Below are 16,972 nucleotides of genomic sequence, written 5' to 3'. Positions count from 1 at the left end.
AGCACTTGTTACCGGTATATTAGGTTACGTTTTGCCCACGTTCTGTCCAGAAATGGCTCAGAAAAGATTTTCGTACAGTGCTGAATTCAAGTTAAAAGTGATCCAGTTTGCAAAAGTGAATGGAAATCATGCTGCTGAACATAAGTTTGATCCTCCTCCAACTGAGAAAACAATCCAAGACTGGCTATGTGAAGAAGAAACCCTGCTGAAAACACCATGGCAGAAGAAGGCCATTAAAAGCAAGTCAGCAAAATGGCCTGATTTAGAGAGGGAGATATGGATTAGAGAAGATATGGATTGAGGAGCAAAAGGCAATTGGAATTCCTGTGTCCACAAAGATGGTTCAGCATGAAGCAAGAAGAATTGCTGATGAAAAAGAAGTTGATTTCAAAGGAGGACACAATTGGTGCTTCAGGTTCATGAAACGGAATGGACTAAGCATGCGTACACGCACCAGACTTGCCCAAAAGATGCCTGAAAACTATGAGCAGAAGGTCCTTGAATTTCATCGTTTTGTCATTCAATATCAGAAGACATCAGTTTGAGTTGGGACAGATTGCAAATATGGACGAAGTCCCCCTTCAATTTGATGTCCCAAGTAACAGAACTGTTGATAAGAAGGGGGTGAAAACTGTAACTGTGAAGACAAGTGGGCACGAAAAGAGCCATTATACAGTTGTTCTAGCTTGCTGTGCCGATGGAACCAAGCTGCCTCCTATGCTGATTTTCAAACGCAAAACAATGCCAAAAGAAGACATTCCTCGAGGAGTGATTGTCCACGCTCATGACAAGGGTTGGATGGATCAGGTTGGGATGAAGATCTGGTTTAAGAAAGTTTGGAGCAGGAGACCAGGTGGGCTCTTACACAAACCTGCCCTATTGGTGCTTGATCAGTTCAGGGCACACATAACAAAAAACACAAAGAAGATTGCTGCAGAGCAAAAAACAAAACTTGCCGTCATACCTGGAGGCTTGACATCCCAGCTCCAAACACTTGATGTCAGCAATAACAAACCCTTCAAAGCTGCCATGAGAGACGAATGGAACCAATGGATGAAGTCTTCTTGGGGACAATTTGACACCAGCAGGAAGAGTGAAGAAACAAACTATAGGAGAAGGTTTTTTTTTTTTTTTTTTTGGTAGTTGTTGGCGCATCGGCTTCTGTAGCCATAGTGCACCTCCCAAAGTTTTTGCAATACTTTGATCCAAGCCCGAGGCAGGATTCGAACCCGCGACCTTTGGGTTGCCAGGAAGGCACTTGACCCACCTGGCTAGCCCGGTCGGCAATATAGGAGAAGTTTGTACCTGGGTGAAAAGATCCTGGGATAATATCAAGATTGAGATCATTGTCAAGTCATTTAAGAAGTGTGGCATTTCAAATGCCATAGATGGAACTGAGGGTGAGGCAATATATGAAGACAGTGATTCATTATCAGACACAGATGAGGACAAGTAATGGATGGGGAGTTTTGACGGTGATGAGGAGTTGTATGAATTTTATGATGAATAAAACTTGAGTTCAATAACATTATGTAATACATTTTTTTTTCAAATTTCAGGCCCCAAAATTAAGGTGCGTCTTATACATGGGAAAATACGGTACTTAGCATTAGTTGAGTCATATGATGCAAGAAAGCAAGCTTATACAGCATCAGCCAAAAAAAAAAAAAAACCCCCTTCCCATTTAATCCATCAGGTCATTCCAAATGTTTGTTTAGTTCAGCTTTAAATTTATTTAAGCTATCAACTTCCACAACAACAACAGATGGAAGTCTGTTCCAGCAATCAACTACCTGCTGGATAAAGGCAAATTTCCACAGATCTATTCTACAACTGTCTTTCCTCAATTTGAATCTGTGCCCCTCAGGTTCTTAATCTGAGCAAGCTGAAGTATCCCATCAGCATCGAGCCTGCTCAAACCATCCAAGGCTTTGTACACCTCACTCAGATCACCTCGCAGGTGCCTAGTCTCCAGATGCTGCAACTTACAGAACTTCAGCCTTTCTTCGTAAGCACACCCCTTTGTTCTTCTCACCAATTAGCATTAGCATTAGTAGAGGCATTTGATGCAAGAAAGCAAGCTTATGCAGCATCAGCCAAAAAAAAAAAAAAAAAAAAAAACCCACTTCCACTTCACCCCTCTGTTCGTTCAAAATACCTGTCCAGCTGAGCCTTAAACTTATTTAGGCTATCAACCTCCACCGCAAGGGATGGAAGTCTGTTCCACCAACCAACCACCCGCTGGCTAAAGGCAAATTTCCACACGTCTATCCTACATCTGTCTTTCCTCAATTTGAATTTATGCCCTCTCAGGTGATTTTTCTGAGCTATAGGAAGAATCCCATCACCATTGAGCATGCTTAAACCATTCAAGGCTTTATACACCTCTATCAGATCACCTCGCTGGTGCCTAGTCTCCAGACACTGTAATTTGCAAAACTTAAGCCTTTCTTCGTAAGAGCACCCCTTTGTTCCATTCACTAATCTTGTTGCCCTTCTCTGTACTCGTTCCAGCAGCTCTACATCCTTCTTGAAATGAGGCCTCCAGACCTGTATACAGTACTCTAGGTGTGGCCTGACCATTGCCTTATACAATGGAATAATCACCTCCTTATCCCTGCTGGAAAAATTCCTGTATATCATTGACAATACTCCATGAGCTACTCTTGCAGCCCGTCTGCACTGCTCAGAGAACTTCAATCTTGTTGCCCTTCTCTGTACTCATACTAGCAACTCTACATCCTTCCTAAAATGAGGCCTCCAGACCTGTATACAGTACTCAAGGTGAGGCCTGACCATGCCTTATACAAAGGTATAATCACCTCCTTGTCTCTGCTAGCAAAATTCATATATATCATTAACAAAACTCCATGACCTGCTCTGGCTGCCCATCTGCACTGCTCAGAGAACTTCATATCTGATTGCACAATTACCCCCAGGTCTTTTTCATTCTCCACCTCCCTGAATGTAGTACCACACAGTTGGTACGTTTCTTTTGGGTTACTGCTACCTATATGGAGTATTTTGCATTTGTCAATGTTAAACTTCAGCTGCCACTTCTCAGTCCATCTGCCTAACTTTTCTAAATCATGTTGCAGTAGCATACTGTCTTTACTGTCATTAACAACCCTGCCAACCTTTGTTTCATCTGCAAACTTGGACATTAGGCCTGATATACCTTCATCAATATCATTGATAAATACACAAAACAACAATGGGCCTAGCACTTAGGAGACCCTGGGGGATCCACTAATAACATTAGTCCACGTAGAGCAGTGTCATTTATTACCACTCTTTGCCATCTCCCACTCAACCATCCCTTTATCCATTGCAGTAACTTGCCCTTAATGCCATACTGCTTCAATTTGTACAGCAGTCTTCCATGTGCAACAGTATCAAAAGCTTTCCTGAAATCCAAGTTGATATCAAAATTATTTTTTGCATCCAGTTTCTTTGTGACCACATCGTAGTATCCAATCAAATTGGTCAGACAAAACTTCCCCTTAACAAACCCATGCTGTGTCTGAACTATGAATGCTGTCTTGTCTAGGTGATCCTGTATCACCTCTTTAACCAGTGACTCCATTATTTTCCCTGGAACAGAAGTTAAACTAACAGGTATATAATTATATGTGTCACCCTTTGAATCCCCTTTGTGAATTTGGGATACATTTGCACATCTCCAGTCCATGGGGACCTCCACTGACTAAGGATGCTCTCATAATTATGACGAAGGGTTTGCTTACTTCCCTTGCTGCCTCCTTCATTATAACTGGATAGAATCCATCTGCCCCAGGTGACTTTTTTATGTTTAACTTCAACAATTTCTCCTCCACTTTGCTCTCAGTTATTATAAAATCACTTATCTCCCTGTTAGAGTTTGATAAACTTCTGGTATTCCCTTCCTTGAATAACTCCTCATGTATGACCCTCCTTGAATAACGCCTCACATGTGAATTTAGATGCAAAATACTCATTGAGTTTATCAGCTACTTGAGCAGGATCATCAATAGTCAACCCATCTATGTTAAGTGGACCAATCGATTCATCCCCTGATGCTGCAATGTGTTGATTCCAGCTGCAAAGAAAGTTTTCTCTTGGGCCTCCAGGAATGCATCTAATTCAGCAATCATGGCCTTGTTGCTGGGAAAATGGATGCCAGCCATGTATTTTTACAAATTAGGAAAAAGGTGAAAGTTCAACAGTGCTAGATCTGATGAATATGGCCCAAGATTTCTAAGCTGCCATCATGCAGTGTAGCCGTGGCAATGAAAGACTATGAACAGGTGCATTATCCTGATGGAACAAGACTTCTTTTCTGAGTTTTTTCAGCATTTGTGTTTGATATTTCCATGAAAACTCCTCACAAGGTCTGTGAAATATGTCCCTGTAACTGTCTGGCCTTTCTGAAGATAATCACTAGCATCCATCAGCATCCCAGACACTAATTCCATCACCTTGCCAGCACAAGGAATTGACTTGGTTTTCTTTGGAGGGGAAAGAAGAGCTGTTTTTTCTACTTTTTCTACAAGAGACAAAGGACTGCTCCTTTGTGTCTAGCTGAAAGTGATGGGTCAGATCTCATCCATGGTCACAAACATGCAAGGAAATTTTCTGAATATACTTGAAAATTATGCAAGTGTTCATTTGAATTGACAATTCTTGTGCATTTTTGATCTGCTGTCAACAACTTTGGGATCACCCACCTTTTTCATAGTGAGAACCTCTGTTATTTATGTGGTATGCACATTTAGATGAGATGCCCAAGGTGCTGGCAACGTACTGAACTGTCACTTGTTTATCACTCATCACTAGATCATGAACACTGTCAACAACTTCTGGAGTGATGGAAGTTGCAGGTCTTCCACAGTGTGGGCCATGTTCTACAAGGCTCTCCCTCATTTAAATTCTGCTTCCCACTTATTAACCACAGAATAGAAAGGAGCATCCTCCTCAATGCTGTTACCATATCCTCATGAACTGCCTTCGGCATTATTCCCTTTTTTCTCAAATAATGGATGACTGCATGTGACTGACCTTGTCATCTTTACCCATTCACACAACTTTGTTGGCTTCAGGACCTGTAATTTAAAAAAAAAAAAAAAAAAAAAAAAAAGATGTTATTGAAACTGTATGAAACTTGGTAGGTTCAATTTTTAAGTGTTATACATTTTAAGTACAGAAGTTTTTAACACCATACCACTACCCTTACCTACTCAGGCCACAAACTTTTCAAACACCCCTTGCAACTTAGCAAAAGTATTCTTATTTTATTCTGATCCAATTATTCATTACTCTATATTAGTTGGATGTAATTCCATTTAATTCTTTTCTTGCATCAGCTTTTTCATGTGATCACGCCCTTGCTATGCTACAAAAAAGATTTTGAGATTTTGTTTAGTCATTCTCAAACAGATACTGTTTACATAAGTTATAAATGAGTGTAAAGACACAATCCTTTTGATCTCATGTTCTTTGATCTTATGTTTTTTTTATTATTTATTTTTTTTATAATAACAAAAATAATGACTAAGGTAATATGAAAGATAAACCTTTGAAGTAAAAAATTTACTGAATGGTTGTTGCAGCTCTCTGAAGCACACGTTGAATAACAGCACAATTGTAAACAAGACTGAAATAGAGTAAATAAAATAGAAAAAGTATGCAAGAAAGTAAGGGTGTGTGTGTGTGTTTGTGTGTGTGTGTGTGTGTGTGTAGGGGAGAACTGTCATATGTTATGACCTTCAACAGCAAAGGGGAGCCTCATTTTCAATATCTGACAAAGTTTGTGGTTGCCCATAATACATACTTTTATATTGTGATATTTGGTTATTTTCATTATAGATTCTCTCACTCCTAAGGGAAGGTGAAATGGAGAGGACCTTCACAGTCATGCAGGGACAGTAGGTACCTAAACTGTTGGATGCATGCAGTTAGTGAACTCTGGAGGATAATTTCTGAAGAAGAGAACAATGTTTCTGACTCAGTCAAGTTCAGAGGTTAAGTCCTGAGGATTAGAGAGGGTCAGGGTCCTTAACATTCAGCCTGTAATTGAAAGAGAGACAACTGTTTCAATAAACTTTTTTTACTCCAAATTTCATGTAGAGGGACGTTGTATCTTTTGTACTTCCTACATTGTGTTACATGTGTGCGTGTGTGTGGAAGGCTGTCCTTCAACTTCTATATTATGTTGTAATGATTGTCATTACAAATATAACTGAAATACATTTGTCATTTTTTTGTTGATTTTAATTTGAAATGATCAGTGTACTACTAGTTAGCTAATTTAGTTAGTGCAATGCCTAATACTTATCACCTGAACTACATTTCTGTTGGAGTAGCCATAACTGTAATTTTTGTTATTAAGATCTGGCATCTAATAAATAAATAAATACACAAAATTGAAATGATTTACCTTTAACTCCTCCTGCAGGTTGAAGGGCTATAGGTGGTAGAAAATACTGGACCTGAGATGCTGTCCTGGGAACAGATTGTGGTGAAATATGAATCTGACCTGGAGAGGCACTGATCGTTGACACTGGACTTGCTACTAAACTTTGTGGTGAAACTTGAGGAGTTGCTTTCAAAACAAGATTGGCTAAAACTGTTGTAGGAGTACCAGCTGAACCTGGAGTTGAAGGAGTCTGAGGAGTTGATGGTGTACTGTTTTGCTTTGATGCTGGTATAATTAAGTTCTTTAATGTTAAAAATTCTGATCCTGCATTTGAAACTGGAGTTACATGTGTAGACACAAAACTTGGAGTAGCTTTCCCAGCTGTTGGAGGACTAAGAATTGCCATGCTATATTGCCCTGTTCCCAATGTGCTATTAGAAACAAGAATTGCTTGGGTAGTTTGAAGAACAGAAGTCTGAAGAGGAGAAATCTGCAGTTTATTTTTATCAGGTGTCCCAGGACTGTTGCTATTTACATGGGGAGATCCTGGTGAAAACTTAGATGTAATAGGAATGTGAGTTGACATAGTTTTAAGGGTTGAGGTGGTTTGTACATTAGTCACAATGGAGGGTGGAGTTGGAGATAATGCTAAATTAATAGTTGGAGGTATAGACAAAGGTGGTGGTAAGCTGCTTCCTCGGGATAACTTCTGAACTGTTTTTTGTGCTTTGGGTTTTCCCATGGTTCCTGAAATGTCGGAAGGTTTTCTTTCAGAGGTTATGGCAGGGCTACTTTGTACTTTTTGTCCCTGACTTGAAACACACACTGGAATTTGATTCACCTCACTGCTTAAAGATGGCATAGTAGAAATAACTTTGGACAGGCTATCTGTGGTTACTACTGGTAAATCTCTATATATCTGAAGTGTTTCTCCAGAGGTAATTAGAGTAGGAGGGGGTCTCTCTACAGAAAATGCTGAAAATACATCTGAACTATGTATTTTTGGTGACTGCACATCTTTAAATACTGCACCTGTTGGCTGAAAAGTTGAAAGGTTGCTTGTAATAACATTTGGACCTACTGTAAATGAAACTTGAGATGCAGACCCAGGATGAGCTTTAATAGGTTTCGGACGATGAGTGACATCAGATGATAAAGAAATTTTCATTACAGGTGAAAAACGTTGCTGAGGAAAAGCCTTGTTTTCAATTAGGGATTCTTCATCAGATTGGCTTTCTGTGTCACTTTCAGTTACTTGTTCTTTACACTTTAAATCAATAGGTGGATTCTGCTGCTTAATTCCATGACTGTCTGAAAAATTAAAATATTTTGAACAAAATGCCTTTCTTTATTGTTTATTTTTATAAAATGTAAAGGAATAAAGCAAAACCAAAACTTCCACGACATTTCTTTAGTAGCTATTGCTAACAAAGAGATATTCTTCCAAACTAGTATTTATTTTTTCTTATGAGGTTAACTTTTCTAAAATTTTATTTATTCCTTTCTTCTTTCTAATGTCTCCAATATCTCTTACTCTCTTTGACAAAATAATGCTTTTACAAATATTTCAGAAAAAAGTTTTAATTTCAAATAATATAATATAATAATTTTGTGAAAACAGATAAGCAAAAAAGAAGGAAATATTTAAAGGAACAAATACAATTGCAAGGCTTATGAAAATCAGGGAAAATACTGTTTTAATCAGGAGAATGTATGGGTGGGAGGGAAAGAATGGAATTCTCTTGCCTCAATCAAGATAGATTGGAGGTCTGAAAACAAAACTTATCACATATATTAAAATCATCACTAATACAACTCAAATTTTAAGAATACAAAATATGTCTAGCAAATTATACATATGAATACCTACCTCCTGCAAGTTCTTCCTCACAAATTACCATTCTTTCATCATCACTAGTATCAGAATCACCATGTGATTTTTTCTGTTGTGTTCTAGTCTGAACATCATGTACTGAACTTTTATGGTTTCCTATGTTTTTTGTTCGAGTTATTTTTTCCTGTGCAGACTGAAGGATATGACTGGTAGTTGCTTGCTTACTAGGAAGAGAGAGTTGAGAATGTGGATTTCTACTATTAGAAGAGATATCAAGTTCTTTACATGACAAAGACTGATTGTCACCAAAATTTTCTCCAGTACCTAAACCAGAGTGCCAAGGATCTGGTAGCTGAGATAGTGACTGTGATCTAGGTCGTCTCTATAAATAAATATGATTATATCATCTATAAATAAACATTTTTATGTTATCTACTCAAAAATTATTATCAGATAAACATATTCACTAACCTTTACATACAATAAAATATATTTGAACATGTTTGTTTTGTTTTTTTTTAGACTACACTGCATCCCTAGCTTCAAAAGAATTTTAAAACTAGAAATGCAATGCAGTGTGGGAAAAAAAAAAAGGAGGAACACTGGTAATTCCTGCATTTATGACACATAGACTCTCTACATATTAACATTATCAATTATTAATTATTATTTTAACATTTTACTATACTATCAAATATGTAAGTATTATTAAGAAACAAAATTTCAAACAAAATTAAGTACTATGTGCCTGAAATAGAAATTTATACTTCTAGTAATTAATATCAGTTTCTTAAGCAACAATATTGTAATTCATTTCCATTAGTTACAAATGCATTTTTGACAGACAGTGTCACCTATTACACTAATTTACTATTGTATAATCCTTTGATTGGTATGGTATGTCATGCCCCCATCACCACTATGCAAATTCTCTTCATATATTTGAATAAAAGCATTCTAACTGTTTTGGTTTCCAGAAATTTTAAGTTAATCCTTTAGCGGTTATAAAAGAAAAAAAAAAAACCACTGCAAACAAGTATTTTTTTCATAATTTCATATTTTATTCTGACACTATACTGCTGGATAACAAGTGCAGTTAATATCATTACTAACAGCCATCTTGCTATCCAAAAAGTTTAGAAAAATTCCTGACACCATGAGCTACTCTTGCAGACTGTCTGCACTGTTCAGAAAACTTCATATCTGCCTGCACAATTATCCCCAGGTCCTTTTCATTCTCTACCACTGTCAGTGTAGTATCACACAGTTGATATGTTAATCTAGGGTTACTGCTTCCCACATGCAACACTTTACATTTGTCAATGTTAAACTTCAGTTGCCACCTCTCACAGCCCATCTGCTCAACTTTTTTAGATCCTGTTGCAGCAGCATACTGTCATTAGTGTCATTAACAACCCTGCCAACCTTCGTATTGTCTGCAAACTTGGACATTAAGCCTGATATACCACTAATAATGATATACCATTAAGCTTGATATATCATTAATAAATACAGAAAACAACAATGGACCCAACACTGAACCCTGAAGGACTCTATTAATAACATTAGTCCACAAAGAGCAGTGTCCACTGATTACCATTCTCTGTCTTGTTCCACTCAATCATCCTTTTATCCATAGCAGCAATTTTCTTCCAATGCCACGCTGTTCCAATTTGTGCAGCAGTCTTCCATGTGCAACAGTATCAAAAGCCTTTCTAAGATCCATATACACTCACTAAGATAGTGAGTGTATATGGCTCAGTTAGATAAAGGCAGCAAAATGTGCTTTTCTAAAATTGGCACGTTCCATTAAAACATGTTGAACGATAAAACGGTCTCAAATTGCTCACATATAGGAAGGGGGGGTCATCAGCCCTCAGCAGAAAGGAATGTGTCAGATGACTGTGTCCTATAAGGAGTTGAGCAGGAACAACTTCCTCTTAACAATCCCTGTTAAGTTACTGAGAATGTAACTTAACATGGATTATTTGGCTGTAGTCTGTATAGGGGACTGACAGGCTGAGAGTATTTGTGGGGCTGCTGATTTGGCTGCAGTATCAGCCAAATCATTTGCTCTAATCCCAATGTCACAAGATTGCAATAGTCTCGCATTGTGCTCTTAGGTACATTATTATCCTTGGTAATGAAACTAATTATTTGTTTTAATTTTGTTAGAACTAACTCTTGTTCAAATAATAGAACTTCATAAAAAGTTAAGTTATCAAAATTTTATGATTTAGCATGGCATTTTGGGACATATAGGCTTTGGCCTAGGAAGTCCCTCAAAAAGAAGTTTCCTTTACATAAACAATCCCAATGCACCTGGGAATCTGGCAGAAGTGGATATCGAATCTAACTTGGGAGAGAGAGAAAGAGAGAATCATCTGCTGAACCTGGGACAGGTTTTAATGAGTAATGTATCTCATCCCTGATGCACTCAAACAATCGGTGTATATAATAAACCACTGGTATTGGCAAGTTACGTGATCCAAGGCTAACTCTATAGTGTGCAGCTCTGCAATATATATATATATATATATATATATATATATATACAGTCAGTCCTCGTATAGCATGATAGTTTTGTTCCTAGAAATCCTCGTGCAATGCAAAATCGTGAAATATAAACAACAGGCCCAATTATGTATTATAAACAACAATAAATAATCATAATAAAATACGTAAGTATTTTATTACGACTATTATGTAATAAAATATTGCTAATGCTTTTGCTTCTATCGTAAGCAAACTTGTTTTTTGTTTGATTTTCTATCGAAACAGATGACAGCCATTCCATCTCTTCCAATTCTTTGTGTCTTGATCTAATGGATTTTAATTACACTTTGAGTTGTTCCTGCTATGAAAGTTGTTTTTATTTTCTCTGCATTCTTTGTAATTCTCGGCGTTGCTTCATTTAGGTCTGTAGCACGTGCAATATCACATGGTCTTTCATTTCGCTCAAAGCGTTTCACAATTTCATATTTTTTCTCTATCGACAGAGGTGGACTGGCCATAAGACTTACCGGGGAAACGCCGGTGGGCCAAGGCAGGTGTGATTTTGGCCATAAACCATAGTATGAGGCCACTACAAATTTTCCCGGGTAAGAATTTTTGACCCAGTCCGCCTCTGTTTGTCGATATTACTTTTATTTTTCTCTCTAAATCTGCAGTGTCTTCATCAGGATGCTTCCTTTTCACACCTTTTAAGTATTTTGGTTGGAATTCTGATGAGCATTATAAATATTTTCCCATTGTGCCTCAAAAAGTGTCCACATGGGGTGGCCTGGTAGGGAGTTGATTAAAAGCATACTGTATAGACAACTGTTTTTGTCAAAGCAACAAGGATGGTTCACTTGCTGCCACATAAACTTTGGACAGGAGATGTTCTGAACAGGTGATTGCTGCTGAATGCATCAGCAGCAATATGAATAGCTTGATGGTGAATGGGATCAAGCCACCGAAGGATGCTATTTTTGGCAGATGCATATACCTGTGACCCAAAATCTAATTTTGATCGCACAGGTGCATGATACAGATGGAGTAAAGTGCACTAGTCTACACTAGAAATAAAAAATAGAGCACAAAGAATGTTCAACCCTCTCAAGTACTTTGTGCAAAATATGAAAAATGTCAAATTTTTGTCAAATATGAGTGCCAAGAATTTTGTCTCTAGTACTTCTGGAATAGTGCTTTGTCCAAGTCTCAATTCAGTTTTGGGGTGAAGGTTGTGCTTGCAACAAAAATGTATGCAAATGGTCTTCTGTGGTGAGAACCTGAAACCACTGACTATTGACCAGGAGTTAAGATATTAAGATATTCAATGGCTTGTTGCAATTGTCTATTGATAACCCTCATGTTGCACGACTGGGAAAATATGCTGAGTTCATTTGAAAAGAGCACACTGTTTATGGTTGGAGGAAGTTGTTTGGTAATGAAGTTTACTTTAGTGGAAAAAGCTGTAACACTTGAAACAGACCCTTGTAATACTCCCTCCCCTTGGAAAAAGGGCCAAGAGAGGGTGAATCCTACTCAAACTTGGAAAATACAACAGGATATAATAAAAATTTTATAATAAAAATGGGAATGTGACCTTTTACACTGAGGTTATAAAGATTTTTAAAATACCTAATCTCGAAGTTGTACCATATGTTTTTTCCATATCAAAGAAGATGGCCACCAGATGCTCTCTTTTTAGGAAATCATCTCGAATAGATGTTTCCATTTTAATTAAGTGGTCAAAAGTGGACTGTTCCTTCAGAAGCTGCACTGAATGCAGGAGAAAATGTCATTTAATTGTATCATAAAAGACAAGTGTTGACCATTCTCTCCAATATTTGTACAAACAGCTAGTCAAAGCAATTGGACAGTCGTTTGGAAATTAAGGATTCTTTCCTGGCTTAGCAAAGGCAAGAATAGTTGCCTTGATTCAGGTATCTGAAAACTGCTCTTCAAGGAAGATTCTGTTGTAAAGGAAGAGCAAGTAGTCCATGGATTTTGGTGAAAGGTTAATAATTTCATAATGGATTTTCATCTGACTCAACAGTACTTGCCTTTGCGAGGGTGAGAGCTGTTTTCAGCTCTTATTTACCCATTATATGGGTAAAAAAGCTTTGATGTAAAGTTAAGGGGCTGTTTCTAAGTTTTGTGTTTAAGGACCAGAAACTCTGGGGAGCAAGATGATGTTGCTGAGATGTTAGAAAATGTTTCCCCAAGAGCATTGGCAATTGTAGTTGAGTATGCATCCACTATATTCTAGGAACGATGAGGGACTGTGTATTTCCCTTCATTTTCCAGATTTTGTTCCAGACCACCTTACAGCTGGTTGCCTGAGTAACAGAAGTAAAACAGATCTGCAGATTCCTTTTGGCTTTGATGTGTCGGATGTAACATGCTTTGGAGTATGCATGTTTAAAGGCTATGAAATTAGCTGTAGTGGGATATTGTTAGAATAACACTCCAGGCTTTGTTTTGTGCCTTTTTTGCTGCTATGTATTCTGAATTCCACCATGGTTTGGGAAATGGTGGAAACTAAGTAGATATTTTGGAATTGCAATTGCAGCTGCAGACGATGTTTTCTGTGATGTACATGACTACATCACTGAACAGAGCTCCTACTGACCGTAGTGATGTCAAAATTTGCCAGATGCTGGAAGGCAATCCAGTCAGCCTGATCTATCTTCCACTAGGATAGCCTGAAAGAAAGACATGGTCTCCCACTAAACTAGGGTGGTTATCACAGGGAATTGGTCACTTCCATAGGGGTTCTCTCCATCTCCAAAATAAGTGAAGAGGGAGAGAAGGGAAGCAGATAGAAAGATCAATAAGAGAAAATGTATGGATAGGCATATGGAAGAAGGAGTTTGTTCCCACATTTAGGACAGAAATGGCACTGTCAGTGAGCATATGCTTTATGACCTATCATCCATTGCTGTCAACACTATCCCACAATGTGTTATGTCCATCAAAATCCCCAACTGCATTACGAGATCATCAAGATTTATTTATACAGTTTGCTATATTTATTTGCTACCTGGGATTGACCAGGTAGCAAATAAAATTGAAATAGTAAAAGTATAAAAAAAATAATAATAATTTTTTTATACTTTTACTATTTCAATTAGTAAAAAAATATTTTTTTACTACCGTATTTCTTTGATTCTAAGACACCATCGATTGTAAGATGCACCTTAATTTCAGTACCACCAACAGAAAAAAAGCTTTGATTCTAAGAAAAAATAAATAAAATAAAACACTAAAATAAATCTAAAAATATTTTTATTATAATAGAATTCAATTTACTAACAACAATAGTATTTATCAGTAGGTATGTTATTCATCACTTCCTTCTGAATCTTTTTAGCTGTCGATATCTGCATCTGAATCAATATCAGTCTACTTCACATTCAGGGTCAGATTCTTGTGAGCCATTGTTATCTTCATTATCCCATAATATATTGTCTTCTGAGCCATCGAGAGCATTGGTGATGCATTTGACCCAGTTCGCCTCTGTTTATCGATATTGCTTTTCTTTTTCTCTCTGAATCTGTAGTGTCTTCACCAGGATGCTTCCTTTTCACACCTTTTAAGTATTTTACTCATTTTTAGAGAATAAAGCACAATTACAAAATGAGAAGGCATGCTTGATACACATAAACAAACCTGTGAGCTTTTAGCAACTGAATAAACAACACCGTAAAGGCAGAGACAACTCTATTAACACCTCACTAGCTCACATTTTTCTAAAGCACATTTCTGGGGGTTACTACCATAAAACAATAAAAACAATTTCCAGTTGCGTTCCTGCTAGTGGAATCTGTTATAAACTGGTAGTAAACTCGATCTAATTGCATTTGCGATAATACCGATAGCTGGAATTTTACGTTATTATGGTGAAATGTGTTTCCCCTTCACTGATATAAAAAACATAAATGCATTTTCAGAATCTTCTCTTCATTCCTATCATGTTGCTTTCAGTTGGGGTGATTACATGTTCGACTGCCATTTCTTGTAATCACAAAGGTGAATCGTGCATAAGCGAATTCGGTTCATGTTATATACGATATCGTTCCCCTATTTATAAATTGTGTATGATCGAATTCATGTAGTGTAAACACGTGTTATACGAGGACTGACTGCATACTAAGCAGTTTACAAAATATTTTCCATACTCTTCTTATTCTTTCTAGAGGCTGTTGTTAAGACATTTCTAACATCTGCCAACAATGATATCAATAAAGTTTAACATTATATGTTGCTCCAGATACCAACCTGAACTACCTCTCAATTGTTTTTGATTTTATTTGATTTGATTTGGTTTTTTATGGCGCATTGGCAGCTAAGGCCATAATGCGCCAAGTCAACCTCTCAATTGTACCCTCTGTAATAAGTGCAATGGTTTCACCACTTGTCACTCATTTAGAGAGGTCTGGGTATGATTCCAAATCAATGATTGGAGGAATTTCTTAAGCTCTCTTCAATTGAGGCTGTAGTTAACTGATTTCAGGTGGTGAGAGGACAGGGTTATTTCAGGTAGACTTATACATAGATTTTAAACAGCTATAAGTTACTCTTAGAAGCCATTAACATAATAATTTACTTCTCGGTTATGCTACATATAACTGTACCACAATTGAAACACTTACACACAATTTTCTGTTTGAGGAAGGAAGTGATTGATCTTAGAAGAAAAATCTTAATCCATAACCTGACACTGCCTACTAAGAAATAAAATCCGAATGTAAAATTCCGTATGAAAATCTTCCCTTAAGTGGTAGGAAGTGAATATGATGCACTGTACCTGATAAGCAATTACAACCATTCTACCAACATATAAGTTAGTGCTAGAGCATCGTGTCTACACGTAGCCAACTACTAAGTAGTTGAGAAAAGGCATCATTTAAGTATATCTCATATTGTGAATACCTTCACAACGAGTTACCATGATATTGCACTACCTCGAATAAGTAACGCTTCACCAATGGAGAAGACTGTTGTTACTTATTCTCAGCAGATACCACCACCCAGATGGCACCGTTTCAGAGCTTGTTAGCTCCTCAAGTTTTGAAATAGTGCCATCTGGGTGGTGGTATCCACTGAGAATAAGTAACAGTAGTCTTCTCCATTGGTGAAGCATTACTTATTCGAGGTAGTGCAATATCAGGGTAACTCGTTGTGAAGGTATTCACAATATGAGATATACTTAAATGATGCCATTTCTCAACTACTTAGTAGTTGGCTATGTATAGACATGATGCTGTAGCACTAACTTACACATTAGTTAAGTGTATTAAATGTATTAAATATAACCATTCTACCATTAAGCCAGCTGTGGTCCCCAAATATTCTAGACATTGTTTTTTCTATTTGATATGAATGTAGAAGCCAGACTTAAAATAACTAAATTAAATCTGAGATGAATTGAAGACTGATTAGCAGATTAATTATAATGAAAATAAGTTGATGGAATATATGTTTCTGTCAGATAGTGAATGAATAAGATAAAATTCTATAATAAAAAACTGTTTAAAGATTGTTTCCTGAAAGACTCTCCAAAACAAGTGGCACTAGGAAGATATCAATGAGAAACTAACTGTAACACCCTGATAATTTTTTTCAGGCTGTTTCAAAGCCAAGAAACAAGAGAACTTTACATTTGAAAAAAATAATAATTTTTTTATTTATAATGTGGGATGGCCACAGTAAGGTCAGAAGAGTTAACCAGAAAAAGAACACAAGAATATTAGCAGATTTAGTAGTCATGTGAGCTTGAAACATGGTCAACCCAAAAATGCATACTACTTCCCCCATGGTGACCACATGGCTATGTCATAAAAGCCTTACACAAGTAATTTTCTATTTTGAATTAATATAAAAAAGATGCTCACCTCAGTAATACAACTTTCGGTATCTTGAGACCCATTTTCAACTGATTTTTTTAATGATAATCCATTCTTTTCTTGAAATGATATTTCTTCCTCTTGAGTAGTCCGCATGAGTTTATCACCTAAAGAAATATGCTATTTTTAATATTCTGCATAGTATTATTATAATATGGATTACTTTTCAATAAATAAATTATTTCACCACTTCTTATACACAGTGCAACCACAATATAACGTGGGTATCAGGGACAACTTTAACACACGTGTTAAAGTTGTCCCTGATAAGCAATTACAACCATTCTACCAACATATAAGTTAGTGCTAGAGCATCGTGTCTACACGTAGCCAACTACTAAGTAGTTG

General features: G+C 37.0%; 1 protein-coding gene across 3 annotated transcripts in view; it reads right to left on the bottom strand.

The window, feature by feature from the left end:
- LOC150080107 (protein capicua homolog) overlaps positions 1-16,972 on the bottom strand; it is a 357,037-nt gene that overhangs the window by 206,221 nt on the left and 133,844 nt on the right. For all 3 annotated transcript variants that reach the window (XM_090381551.1, XM_090381553.1, XM_090381554.1), the window contains 3 exons: positions 16,613-16,731; positions 8,265-8,610; positions 6,416-7,705 (listed from right to left, as the gene is read on the bottom strand). In XM_090381551.1, coding sequence (XP_090237677.1) covers positions 6,416-7,705; positions 8,265-8,610; positions 16,613-16,731 — 1,755 coding nt within the window. The remainder of the gene's footprint in view (positions 1-6,415; positions 7,706-8,264; positions 8,611-16,612; positions 16,732-16,972) is intronic.

The sequence above is a fragment of the Mastigoproctus giganteus genome, chromosome 9 (assembly GCF_048544385.1).
Source record: "Mastigoproctus giganteus isolate SK-2022 chromosome 9, ASM4854438v1, whole genome shotgun sequence".
NCBI classification, from domain to species: Eukaryota; Metazoa; Arthropoda; class Arachnida; order Uropygi; family Thelyphonidae; genus Mastigoproctus; species Mastigoproctus giganteus.
The sequence above is the reverse complement of the archived record's forward strand: the minus strand, read 5'-3'. Positions and strand labels throughout refer to the sequence as shown.